The sequence below is a fragment of the Lissotriton vulgaris genome, chromosome 8 (genome assembly GCF_964263255.1).
Source record: "Lissotriton vulgaris chromosome 8, aLisVul1.2, whole genome shotgun sequence".
NCBI classification, from domain to species: domain Eukaryota; kingdom Metazoa; phylum Chordata; class Amphibia; order Caudata; family Salamandridae; genus Lissotriton; species Lissotriton vulgaris.
Window position 1 is genome coordinate 333,123,326 of NC_141696.1, and position 14,140 is coordinate 333,137,465.

The 14,140-nt window shown below is 47.3% G+C and overlaps 1 protein-coding gene across 1 annotated transcript in view; it reads right to left on the minus strand.

Annotated features, from left to right (window-relative positions):
• SLC19A2 (solute carrier family 19 member 2) overlaps nucleotides 1-14,140 on the minus strand; it is a 45,880-nt gene that overhangs the window by 23,387 nt on the left and 8,353 nt on the right. The window contains exon 2 of the mRNA XM_086934092.1: nucleotides 256-861. Coding sequence (XP_086790218.1) covers nucleotides 256-861 — 606 coding nt within the window. The remainder of the gene's footprint in view (nucleotides 1-255; nucleotides 862-14,140) is intronic.

A 14,140-nucleotide genomic window follows, 5' to 3' on the forward strand; every position in this document is an offset into this window, starting at 1 on the left:
CTACAGATCTGGAGACATTAAACACAAAACAGTAGTCTATATACAGTTCAAAAGGATATATTTGTGTACAGCGAATAACGCTGCAATATTCTCAAATGTTAAGTCTAGTCTGACAAAGGCTGGTATTTATGTACTGCTATTGGGAACTCAAGCCTTGGATGAACTTTCCCTGTTTAATGACCGGAGAGAAGTATTCCATTCCACATATTATTTTACAACATGTTTTTGGTATTTCTGTACCATATTAGCACCTACCTGTTCACCACGGAGTTGTGCTTCGCTGTTAAGTGGAATCTTTGACTCGGTCTCTTCCCGCTTGCGGAGAGTTTGGGTTTTGGCAATATCCTCAATCTCTTCATCACTACCCTCCACACCCCTCGTCGCTTTGTTGATGAGGTCACTGGATGGCTGATGAAAGAAGAGGCTCTTCTGCGGCATTGGCAGAAACCAGGCGGTGGCAAAGGCCACCGAAACGCAAGTTAGAGATATGACATTCAAGCTGAAGAGTGACCATCCCGCCACGGACACCAGCAGTTGGCCGGTGACAGAACCCACAGTGAAGCCCGCCAGGGTGGCAGTCCGGCAGTAGCTGGTGACCTTCTGGTACATGTTGTGATCCACAACACTATAGATGTAGGAATAGTAGGCAACCTCTGTAGCCGTGGTGACACCGTAGAAAAACTCCAGGAACTGAATCGCCAGGACCCCTTTGGCATACAGGAGCATGAACCAGGTGACTATGAAGCTCAGCCCTTGCAGAACAATGACAGGCTTATACCGGAGGTAGTCGGTGGCTAAGAATACTGGAAACAGCAGCACTAGATAGGAGTATGTCCACACTGGGTAGATTTCATTGAAAACCTGTACAGGGAAAGAACACAAAAGCACACAATTAAGCACATTTAAATACATGTATAAAATCAATCTAATTAACGGAGTTAGGTGTGTATCTATGGCTACATACAGGTCTCCATTCTATTAGAATATATGGAATTAATTTGGATATACAGGAGAGCGCTATAATTCACCGTCCACGTTTGTACTTTGGGGGAAATAGGTGCCTCTTTAATGGTCGGAGGCATCAAACAGATGGAGTCTGTCATACCTAAAAGTATTGCTTCCATTTTATTGCACCCAGTTTGTAATAATGTATACCAACATTTCTTCAAATAATTTGGAGGGAAACTGGGGTTTAATATTGCAGACCTTTAACGTTTTAGTGTTCTATTTTTTTGCTTCTCTCACATAAAACCTATTTTAATGGACCTGGAGGTCTTGGTACAGCACGGAGTTATAGAGGCTTACCACAAAGTTCACTACTTAAAACCTATTTTTAAAAAGGTTACTAGTGACCAAAATGAAAGATTTTTCCAGTAGTCCATGTGAAAGGAGCAGGTGGAATCAGTCCGGGTTAAGTGTCAACACAAAAAACAAATTACAATTGGCATAAAGCAAATGCAGGACCAGGGTGAGACAAACACATTTTGTAAATGCCCAGTAACAATATCAGGAAAATGGCCGCCAGGGAAACCACGCTTATTTTGTCATCAATACATAATATGTTAGCATTCTAGTTGGTTATTAGAACGGAAAAACGACTTGTGTTCAGTCCATCTTTCACTTAACATTTCAGATTTTAGTTTTGAAAGGGATGGTTTTTGTGAATATAGAGAAAAAGCAATAATTTCACCTTTTCTAACAGCTATCCATAATTATGAAGGAAAATGTTGTGAGGTTGAGAGTTTTTACATCTTTACATGACCCATGAGGGAAGTAATTAGTTGACAGTCACCCGGTCTCTTTGACGCTATTGAAAATCTGCAGGTCTGGATGGAACCTTTCAAAGCCAAGCTGCCAGAGCCCTGGTTCTAAATTCATCATGTTTTTAATTTTTCATATACTGTGAAGAAATCAAAATGACTCCATGGACCCAATGGTAATGCAATGTTTACATGTGTTTTTTGGTGCCGCTTTTAGTAATCCTTTTGTTTACTTCGAGATTACTTGTGTTGCCAGAACGATAATCTGTCGTATTTTATTCCAAGCAGGAATGCCTTTCCATACAGCGCCCTTAAAAGTTTTATTGCGATGGGGATCAATCAGTTAGTCACTTATCTGTTTAGTGGCCTTCTGCTGAAGAGCCAACATCGATGGCTGAGCTCGGTCGGCTGGGCTCGCTGGAGGGTGGGAGACCTTGGCTGGTCTTTTGCGATAAGGGTTGTTCGCGAGGGCAGTCACGTAGCAAAGAGAGTACTACCCAGGCCCAGGGTGACCAGGCGTCCCCGTTTTGCCAGGACGCTCCCTGTTTTTCACCAGCTGTCCCAGCAGATTTCAAGAAATGTAGCTCATGTCCTGGTTTTTAAAGAGGGTCGACTAAATACGGTGGGAGGTGCTTTCTATATTTTACAAAGCAGGGATAGTTAGCAGTTGTTTCAAGAAAGCAATTTCATTAACAGGCAAGCTACTGGGTTTAAACATAGCCCTTTAATTAGGTTCTTACTGCCTGTTCTGTATTTCTGTGCTGAGGAGCACTCTCAGCGCTTGAAGTGAAATTTTAGTCCTTCTATTTTTGTGAAATGTCCCCGTTTTTGGCTCTAAAATTCTGGTTACCCTACCCAGGCCGGGTGTCGAGAAATAGAGCAACATGAACACCTTGGAAAAAGACTGAGGCATCATCCTCCTAGCCCCACCTCCCTCTTCAGTACTTTAAATTCAGGGACTCCGCAGATGGAGAAACCTCAAGAGTTTCTCATACAAGAGATGAAATGTTCCTGGACTAGTAAAATACACAAAAATGTTACTTTTTTTCTTTTTGGGGAGGGGGGGGGGGCGGTTAAGGGTGACTTTTATGTAGCGCAAACTCGGCCGAAGGTATCAGAGCGCTTTACAGGGGCACCAGTTGCGTTACAGACGGACACATTCATTTTTAGGCACGGGTGATTACGTGATTTGCCCAGAATCACTGGATGCTCGAGTCTCCCGCAGTCTCGAACATGGTTCCTCAGGTACAAAGTCGGCCCCTCTAAAAGTAAAAAATAAATAAAATGGGGAGAGACTCTGCACAATACTTTTATTGAGCGGGTGCTAAGGAGAACCTTATTATCAGTAATAAGGAAGGATAATTGCAAACTCAAAGAAACCCTGTAAGCCGACGGAGAAGAAACTGGGACCCAAGCGGCACACATGATGAGCTGCAGCGCAAGTTCATAGGAAGCTCACTGGAGGAATCAGGATACACATTTGTTTTTTTATTAAAAACCAGTTTTTATTTATTTTTAAATCACCAGGAATAGAACATACGCTGCATCAGGAGAGCAAAATACATTTTTTGCAGCAGTTAGTTGAAACTAAAGCAGTTTTGCTGTGCTATGCTGTGTTTTTTTCTAGTGTGATGTGTTATGTTGTTGTGTAGTGCTACACTGTGTTATGGTGAGTCGTACTACTGCTTAAAAAGCCAGGTCTTGAGGAGTCTTCTGAAGGTCAGCAGGTCTCGGGTCGGCCGTAGGTGGATGGGGAGGGTGTTCCAGGTCTTGGCGGAGAGGTGGGAGAACGATCTGCCACCGGCGGTCACTTTTCAGATGCAGGGGACTGTGGCGAGGGTGATGCCAGCGGCGCGGAGTTGGCAGGTGAGGGTGTAGAAGCTGTGCTCTCAGCATCTGTGCTGCGTTATATTAGGTTTGTCTATTTTGAGTCGCTGTGCAATGACATGACAGGGTGTGTTATTTTGTGACATGCTATTGCATTTTACGGAAGGTTGTGCTGTACTATGTTCTATTATGATGTGTCAGCCAACACATAAAAGAACAAACAGCGAGTCACATTACAAGCTACACATCATGTTGTATGGAAAGTCTAACAAAGGGACTTCGTGATGCCCTGTCACCAAAACCTGACAAACTCAAATGGGACATTTTAACTAGCCTAGACATGCCATAGGCTTGATGGACAGCTCATCACAGTAATGGCAGAGGGTGAAAACCACATGGAAGCCAATGGCTGAAGGGGGACTTCAAAGCCAACTCTTTCAATTAGCTTTTCTGTAAATGAAATGAGGTATTGATATGAGGCTGACTACAGCCACAGCCGAAAAATATGACTTTCCAGCCACTAATTTATAAACTCACCCCAGCAACTGTACACACTAAATTACTAAACAGGCGAACATTCATTCTCCAAAACACCTCAAATTACATGGGTTTGCAAAGCGGATGCAGAATCTAAGAGTTTGCCAAGAGAGAAGTTTAGGAAAAACCTGCAACGGGTGCAAAAGGTCATAAAAAAAAAGTCACATGAAACACAGAAGCCTCATTTCAACAGCAGTAGATGTAAACAACACCCAAGATAGGACAGTCAGAAGCATGTCTGCTACGTGTAGAGTTTGATGTTAATCATTCAGCCTGTGTCCCTGAAAATTTGGATATTTACCAAACCCAAAGCCATTAGAATTACGCAATGCAGCAGCATTTTCCGCATAGTTATGGATTTACGAGTTATGGGGTGTGCGACATTCACATAATTTGCTTTTGCACAAGGACAAAAATTCTGCAAACTTTATTCGAAATTGCACGAAAAATGCAGGACTGTCAGCGCTATAACTTAGCACAAACAACAAGTGCTGTAAACAATAGCTTGTACAATAAAATATTTATTGTATTAAAATCAATAAATTGCTGTTAGACTTGACATCTTTTGGCATGTTTCCCCTGTCTTTTTGCTTTCTGATCTCCTTGTTTTGACTCTGTTTTTGCTGGTTTAGTGTCCTTGCGCACTTTTTCACTGCTGTTCAGTGTTAAAGTGCAAGTGCCCCCGTTTTAAAATGTGTTATGAATTGGTGTCTCCAGGATTGGCACTTTGGATTTACTGGTAAGTCCCTATTAAGTGCACCGTGTGTGCCAGGTCCTGTAAATCCAATGCTACTGGTGGGCTCGTAGCACAGGTTGTGCCACCCATGGAAGTAGCCGGTAAAAAGGTAACTCAGACCCGCCACTGCACTTGCCAGGCCCTAAACCTTCCCTTTTCTACATGTTAGTCACCCCTAATGTAGGCCCAAGGTATCCCTGTGGGCAGGGTGCAGTGTATGGGAAAGGTGGGACATGCCCTGGTGTTTGTGGCATGTCCTGATAGTGAAATACTACCAATTGCATTTTTCATGATTGCAAGGCTACCTGCTCCCACAGGACGGAATGGGGAGTTTGTTAATAACAGCTTATAAATATAATTGGTCTGAGAACTAGGTAGAAAAATAAAGTTTAGTATGCCTGAACTCAGAATCTAAAGATGCATCTTTTATCGAAGGTGATTTTTACGTTCTGAGTTTGAAAATACCACTTTTAGAGAGTAGGTATTTTCTTGCTCAGCCATCCAGTAGGCCTCTGCTAGGTTTGTGGATTGACTGTCTGGGTTTTGGATGACAGGCGCTGGGGAAGAGCTTTGGCTCCAGGTGGGTCAGGGAAGGGCTGAATAGACCTGAGCTGCATTTAGAGTAGGGGGAGGAGATTTCCTTTCACCTGAATGGACCGGTCTGCCTCTGACAATGCTGTCTCCACCTCCTGCCAGGAAGCCACACCAGAGAGGTCAGAACTGGTTCCGGCTGGGCACAGACACTCTCTACCTGAGAGGACAAAGGATTTTGGGCTATAAAAAGTGGGACCCAAACCCCTGAATTTCAGAACTCTTTTGGACCAAGAAGACTGCCAAGAAGAAGAGCTGGAGAAACTGTGAGGAGGAACTACCACTTTTCTGAGTGCTTTGCTGCGTTGACCTGCAGTGGCTGCTTCTGTCTTGGGCAGTGAAAGGACTGTACTGAACTTTCTGCAATCTACTTTTATGAGTTTCTCCAAGCGCTTGAGGTAGAGCTTGCCCCCTGTTCAAGAAGTCTCAGGAACAGTAAAGACTTCAAGTTATTCTGCCCTCAGCACTGGGGACTGTGTGTTTTGTGCTGTAACAAAAGAAAAAGCAACCCGACGCAGCAGACTCCGTGTCCTGAAGGCACCGCAGAGGGCACCGCCGCAACGCGACAACGCGATCCTGGTCTCACCGACAACGCCTGCTGATGCCGCCACCGAGTCACTGCTTGCACAGCGACCTGGGGGCACCACACTCCGCATCGCCTCGCTTCACAACTCCACCCTGGTATCCCCGACAACGCCGCTCCATGCCAAAATTGAGGCCGTTGCTTGCACCGTAGTTAGAGGGCACCGCTCGTAAAGTTACACGACACACTGCCCTCATCCCGCACTGGAGCCTTGGCCTACCGACGCCATCGACTCCAGTTCGTCAGTCAACCACAACGCTTCAGCAACGACGACTCTGCTGCTGGCACTGTGACCTGCCAGCACTGCGGCGAGCATCGCTTCGCACCACGACCATGGTCTCACAGAGGGCGCCATCTGACGCCGACACCGAGCCGCTGCTCGCACTGCGAACTGAGGGTATTGTACGCCACACCACTGCACTTCGCACCGCAGCACCAGACGCCTGTCAACACCAGCACTCCTGACTTTAATCGCGAAGAGTTCGATCTGCAACAAGTGTGACTTCGAGGGCCCGACAACTCCTGCACCGACCTCCGGAACAGACGCCTGCTGACACCCTACTTTCGGAAACTCAACGAGAGGTCGCCAACGCCCTGCATTTCTAAAAGGTACTGTTTTACAGGTCTTCCTGACATCGCAGCTGGCCAGAACTGTTTGGATTGGATTGTTCACGACGCTGTGATAGCCCCAGAGGGAGCTATCGACTTCAAGGAACTGTTTTCAAGATTATTTTGACACTGAAGATTTAATAAGTACTGAATTGAAGCTTTTTTATTGGTTTTTGGTCTTGTCTTGAGTGTATAAAATTATTGGATATTTTTCTAAACTGGTGTGGTGTCCTTTTGTAATGTTTACACTGTGCTACTGTTGGTTTCGTGCAAATGCTTTACACACTGCCTCTAGAATAAGCCTGACTGCTTGTGCCAAGCTACCAAGGGGGTGAGCAGGGGTTATTGTAGGAGTGTAACTACCTTATCCTGACTAGGAAGAAGGGTCCGAATTTCGACAAAGGTACTTAACTCTGCCAACTATAGACCCCCATTATACCAGGTTCTCCCAGGACAGGAAACAAGTATCCTACGGCCGGTTTTTGAGGTATCACCCCATATCAGCCAGGATAGCTTGACTCCGGTGGCAAGGTGAGCATGGGACCCATGACTGGGCAACATTGATTGTATAAGGCAGAGTCCAAACTGAGGTGACATGGTGAGCAAAAGAGCGATGGGTTGGGATGTTACCCCGAGTCATTGCCAGTGGGTATACAAATTGCAAGCATTCCTCCCAGAAGCTTTTGTGTGTTTCATATACTGCCCTAAGTGGCTTGGGTATGCCCAGACATGGGTCCCATGCTCACTGTGTCACTGGAACCAAGCTGTTCCTGGGGGATGAGCCCATCCTTAACTAGGGTGAAACCGATCCTGGGTTGCTGGTTATTCGGTTATGGGAGGACCTGGATCGGCAGTTCAGGCTGAACTGTTCCTATGAGGAGCAGGGTCAAGACAGATTTGTATATGGCTGGGTCCAACTAAGGTGGTATGGTAGCAAAAGAAGGATGGGTTGGGATGCCACCCCGAGCGATTGCCAGTGGGTAGACAAACTGCAAGCATTCCTCCCATCACTTTTTGTGTGTTGCATGTTAAAATGACTAATGTGCAAAATAATACTGCCGGAATGTTTAACTTTGTATCATCATTCACTTTTTCTTCTGAAGTAATTCAGTTAACCTTGCTGCAGAATTTGGTGCTCAACTGCTGCATAATTCTAGCATGCCTGATCACACCAGAGTATACAAAACCACCCTTTTTCAGCAACACATACTTGATATTGGGGGCTAGCAAATAAGCGACCATTAATAAAGCGACTTGTGTGGGACATCTTACTGTTCATCCCACTAAATAAACACAAGTATATCACTACAGCCTACGCGAAAGAGTGAGCGATTGCTTTTCTGAGTGACTCACATCGAGTCTGCAAACCCCACCCGGAGCATGAAATATCTAAAAAAAATATATAAATAAAAAACAAATCAGCTCTAAATCCCTGATCTGAATCATAAAATCAGGCTCAGCAGAAATAGGCTCCATTTTACCGCGGGCACACTAACCCCAGCCATACTCCTATTTTTCACTTAGTGCAGACAAGGCTAAACCTACACCACGAGGATGAGTGCAAATGCAACTGATCTTCAACCCTCGGTCTCCATTGTCTGGACAGGGTCAATAGAGGGTTCAGTTAGCACAACCCTTCAAGTCCTTGAAACAAAAAGAAAAGAATGCCAAAATGATGTGTGCTGCATACTGAGAACATAAAACAAGCAGCGGAACCCAGAAGACAAAAAATATTAGAGATTAACAGTATCCCCTCGATACTGCATTTTCCGTTGAATTGCCAATCATAACTGATGAAACATTATGCATCAACCTGTAAGACGGTGCTAGGCAGATACTTATATTTTCCTAAAAGTCCGGTCACGAGGTATCTGAAAATAATAATTTTAAAATGGAGTACTTGGGATGTGAAGGAAGGCGGTAGCATTGCACGACGGGTGGTTAATGGAAGCGAGCTCTGCTTTCAAATAAACTCATTAGCAAAAAAAAAAAAAACGGTAAATGAGGCGCTTCATATTGCGAGGAATCATGGCGCCTGCTTGTGAGTGAACCACCCTGCTCCATCCCACCCACACCATTGACGCAGTTACCATCTGAAACTTTACCTCGGTGATGCAACATCCCACCGTCTTTCACGTGGTGGGTGGAAAGAAAGGTATTTTGTTTCTGACTTGCACTGTGGTGCTTTTACACGTGGTCATAATTACTGAGCATTTATTATTCGGTGAGATTATATTTACAACTGCGTGTCTTAGAATGCGGAGACCATACTTGCGTGAGTCATGACCTACATTTTTAAAGTGGTAACTGTAGGTTATTGCCTCTCGAATGACTTTAACATGGAGTAAATAAAAAACAAGCGCTCACCAGGATTTTGGCATCTCGCTTTCACTTTAAGCGAGATGCAAAAATAACCCACCATGTAACACAACTCACCGCCAAATATCCGCACAAACCCCGACCTCAGCCCACCCCACACCAACACAACACGACCCAACCACGCACCTCACACAAGTTCCGATTACACATTACAGCAAGCTCATAAAACACATCACCACAACACATGTGTGTTACACACCCCCAGCCCCCGCAATGTATCACTACAACACCCACGTCAACACAACACAGGTGTGCAACTCACCACCAGTCTCGCATCCACACAACACCCACAACACACGTGTGCTACGCACCACCACCACCCGCCATGCATCACCACAACACACGTGTGCTAGGCACCACCAGTCCTCCCCACGTATCACTACAACACCCATAAGTAACCACAACACAGGAGTGCTACTCACCATAGCCCACACCACGCATCACTACAACACAGGGTCCATCAGAGCCAAGAGTCCGAGCACAGGGACCGTCTCTAAAGAACCCCCTGAGTCCTGGGTGCCAAGAAGCCTTCTACTGAGCCCCGCTCGCCAGCTCCTGTTGGCTACTGGCCCAGGCCCTGATGAGCTTGGACTGAAAGAGAGCTTGTCTCCCAAACACAAACATCTACCAAACAGGATATCCAGTCTGAGCAACGAGCATGGGAGGGAGGAAGATCCTGGCATCTGTGAGGACCTCTCACTCTAGGACCTGCTTCTCCTTCCGCCACGGTCAGAGCTCGTGCACAGCGCCCCACCAACAAGAGAACAACTTTTCACCTTTACTCACTCGTATTTCTTAAAATACATTGCAAATCCTGCATTGCCATCAGACTATACGTTGCGAATCGTGCATTGCTATCAGACTACACGTTGCACGCTTTATTTCGGAAAACATAATTTCCCTATAACTACTGGCACAACACTTGTCAAAACAAGAGCAAACACGCTTACTGTGTTTAATGTACAATTAAAGTACTAAAGCATACCACAATGTGTATGTACTTGCACAAAAAAAGGAGCTTATAGCACTGCAGATACTGGCGGAAGTGTAAGTCAAAATGAGGGCTTCATTATGCTAGGCAACAACGTGTCCCACGCCTGGTTAGGAGTCAAATCAGGGAATTGGATGGGGATGTGTGTTTTTCTGGGGGGCGGGCAGGGTTGCGGGTGGGGGAGTGGCACAGCAAGATTCGGGCCATTCGTTGGCGAAGGATAGGTGCGGGGGCTTTGGCCGCCAACATGCAGCGACACGCAGGATATACGGTGGGGCAGGGATGAGAATGTTGCAGGGAGGTGAAGGGCCCGTGGATGGCAACGGCGGGCACCAATGTGGATATGGGGGAGGGGTGGGCAATGTTCGTTGCTCAGAGCGGCGAGGTGCTGGGGGAGAGGTTTGGGGGTATGGGTGGCGCTCGTGGGGGGAGGCTGGCCTTTTGGGATGCTAGAAGCTCGGTGTAGGTTTGCGAGTGGTCGGTGGGGCCCACTGGACCACAGGGGGCAGTGGTGGAGACCAAAGGGGGAAGCGATGTGACCCTATGGGCAGGGCGGCTGACTGGAGGTCAGCTTGACATGCGGTGATCCTGGGCAGATGGGTCAATGTCCTCAGGCTACCACGGGGGACGTCTTTGGCCTGGGGGTTATGTACTGAGCATCGGAGTGGGGAGCGGCGAGAGGGCATGCAGGAGGCCAATTTTGGGAGTTGTTCATGTTGTAGGTGGGCGCAACACAATAGCAGGGGATGGCAGGGTAGAAGGGGGAGGCGAAGGGGCCAGAGGCTCAGACCTGCCTGCTTTGGAGCAGGGGAGTAGAGTTAGAATATCGGAATGGCTCAACATCCTGTGATCCTGGGCGGTTCATATGTCTCGCAGAGTGGCGCAGGGAAGGTGTTGGTTATGGGGTGATGCAGCTTGGGCAGCACCAGACACTTCAGTTTGGGGGCGGGTTGGAAGCAGACTGAGCGAGGGGAATGGGGGCCCTCATTTCGCCAGCTTAGGACAGGACAGTTAGGGGTCTAATTACAAGGCTGCCCAGGAAGAAGTTTTTTGCAAGATAAGAATAGAATCTGGCCGGTAAGGATCCATTGGGCTTTCCCCCCCCCCCACATCTTGGGGGGAGCGGGGGCCAGGAGAGTGAGTTACGGAGCCAGGCACCATAGGGCCCAGCAACACATGGGGGGGCGCCACGGGGGGGGGTGGGAGGGGGAGAGACAGAGGCACTAGTCTGGGAATGTGAGGGAAACACTGGGTGGCGCACACATGGGCACAGACAGACAACCTCCCGCTGGTACCCGGATATAGACGTCACAGTCCTGGGGAGTACTATTACAAGGAGACCGGCAGTTAGGAGAGGCTTCACAATACCATTGAGGACGTGCCTCGTGGCGGGCACAGTGATGCGTCGAGCGGGGGACGAGGATGTTCAGGAGAATGAATATTTCGGATAAGGAGAACAGGGTGGGGGCTGGCTATAAGCGATTGGGCATTCTATCAAATCGAGTCTGTGGGGTCGGAGGGGGGGTTGCTCCATCTGCACCTCGGGGAGGGCCGCCCAGAGGGAAGGGGGTCTTTCTCTCAAAGCCCCGTCCTTTTCAGACTCTGCCTGACTTACTGCTGCGGTAAAAGATTCCTTATCTTCTTTATGGGGCGAAACAGATGGTTCCATAAAGAAGATAAGAAAGCTCTTACGCCAGCAGTAAGTCAAGGAGCCCAGTCTGAAAAGGACGGGGCTTAGAGAGAAAGAAGAACGTCACTGGGACCTCTTCTCTAATGGCTGGCCACCGTTTAGGAGGCCAGCCAATGGAGAAGAGGGGCGGGGCTTAACCTCGCTAGAGAAACTCACTCTATCCCTTTAAGTCTCGCCAGCTCGACTGCACATGTGCGCAGTCTTTCACAAGCTGAGACCTAAAAACGTCTGCTGCAGCGATAAAACACTGCTTTCGTTCTACACTGCATCTCTGAGCTAATGACTGTAAAGTGTGATGATTTAGTGTACTTTAGAGATGAAAACACCCCTTCATGCATTGCATTGCAAACACTCTAAATGAACCAGCAAAACACAGCCAAAAGCATGCAGAGAGAGAAAAAAGCACTCCTATGGGGAATTCCAGAGCCCACTCCGTGTATATTTCAAAGAATATATAAAAATAGGTAACAGACAGCTACACAATCAAGCCAGATGTATAAACACTTGATATGTTTGCAGATAAAAGAACGTGGCATTTTTTTTTACGTCTAATCGCTTATGGTTTTAGTAGACAAAGAAAAGTATAGGATTTGTCAAGATGTCACAACTTGGTCAAGTGGAAAAGCTGGGATTAGACTGGAACCAAGATTCCTGGAACCAGATTTAGCTGGACTACTCCTCTTCGTCAGTTTAGCATTGGTGGTCATTATTTTCAGAGTTTGTGTAATAATTCAGGGAGATTTAAATCGACTGTTAAAATCACAGAGGTAATTACCAATAATGGATACTCGCTGGCTTGAGACAGAATTGTATCACATCTTTTTCTTGGTGTTTCTGTTACTAAGTAAATCTGGATACTTTTTGCATTAATCAAAAAAGGTTTGAAATAGCAAAAAATCCTAAATGAAGCTCTAACGCAGCGAAGCTTCAAGGCACTGATAGCAGATGTCATCATTACTCAACCAAGTGGTTCTCTGTTACTGTCCTCTGAAAACTGAAGGGCAGAGCTGGCCTTACTGCTAATAATAACTGCTTTTCGGATTACAGAGAGATAGCAGCCATGGGTGTGCAACTCTCTGAACAACGTTAACTAAAAAGAAAAGACATTCACTTCCTCCAATGAAAGAACCAACTTTAATCAAATAGTGAGAGACTTCCCAAGAAGCAGCGACACTGAAACCGCTCGAGAGAGACTTTGTGTGTTTGGGATTCTACCTGCAGCTACAGGAGTAGTTTGGAGCTCCTACCTTGCCCTGGTCTTGTGGGCGAATAGACTCCTGTCCCTGGAGGTTCTGGCCGCAGAGGAGGTGAGAGGCACGGCGAGCGGGACTGCGAGGACCAGCATTCCTGCACAACATAGCCAGCTGGTTCCTCTTCCCGCCCGCGCCGCGCCCCCTCCCAGGGCCACGCCCCCCTGTCATTCATAAGAGCCCCTGGATACGCGCATCGCGGGACGCGCGCGGGGCGGAGAGCGGGGCGAAGACCGGGCAAAGAGCGGGCCGTTGGAGACCGGACCGGGCCTCCCCTCTAACGTCGTGCCTGTCCCAAGTCTCCTTCCTTTTCATATCTCTAGTCAGCGGCCCTGATTGTTCCTTTCGCCATGGCTACCAGAGTATCCAGAAGCAAGGCTGCTCAACAGTGCTCTAGTACACTGGAAAAATTCTTTCCTAAGGCCAGTGCTGCGGTCAACAAAGGTCACACAGTGCCAGACACTCTCCCTGAGGTGAACACAGAAAATGTGTCAGTGGGCTCCCCGGATTCCTCTTCAATTGATGTTAGTACTCCAATACCCCTTGACGCTACCCACTTATCACTCATGGATAGTATTGACCAGACAATTGAGTCAGTCCTCCAACAACTCAGGACCCCGTCAAACTTACAGAGGGATAGTGAGTCCTTGCGTCTCTCCGGGGTGGTGGAGACCACTCCCTATGTGAATTGTGCGGAAATGACTAAGTCGCAGGACGGGGGCCAAGTTGTAGTGCTAACGGAATCCGTAAGCAGCAGAGTGGACCATCCTCCGAAAAGGAAAAGGTCAAGGAAGCTAAGAGGGGCAAAAAGGGCCAAAGTGGACAAAACCAATCAAACACTGGATGTCAGTACGGACATTTCGGCTTCTCCCGAGGTCACCTCCCCGGGAATTGGGTCTGATCAATCAGGCTCGACATTAGTCACAGCTGCACCAGTGTGCTCTGGGCCGTTTATATTTGGTGGAACCCCTCCTAATATTGCAGATGCCCTAATTAGTTCACTTACGGACATCCTTAAGAACCTATTGAAACCCTTGTCTGCAAAACTGGACTCTATAGATGCTAGACTCATGGCTATAGAAACCTCACACAACAGGAATAGTCTTAGCAGGGGGTTGGGCCCAAGTGCACAGACGACTCCCAGGGAATCAGTGGGGAATAGACCTCCTACTGCTGGAACAAGCACA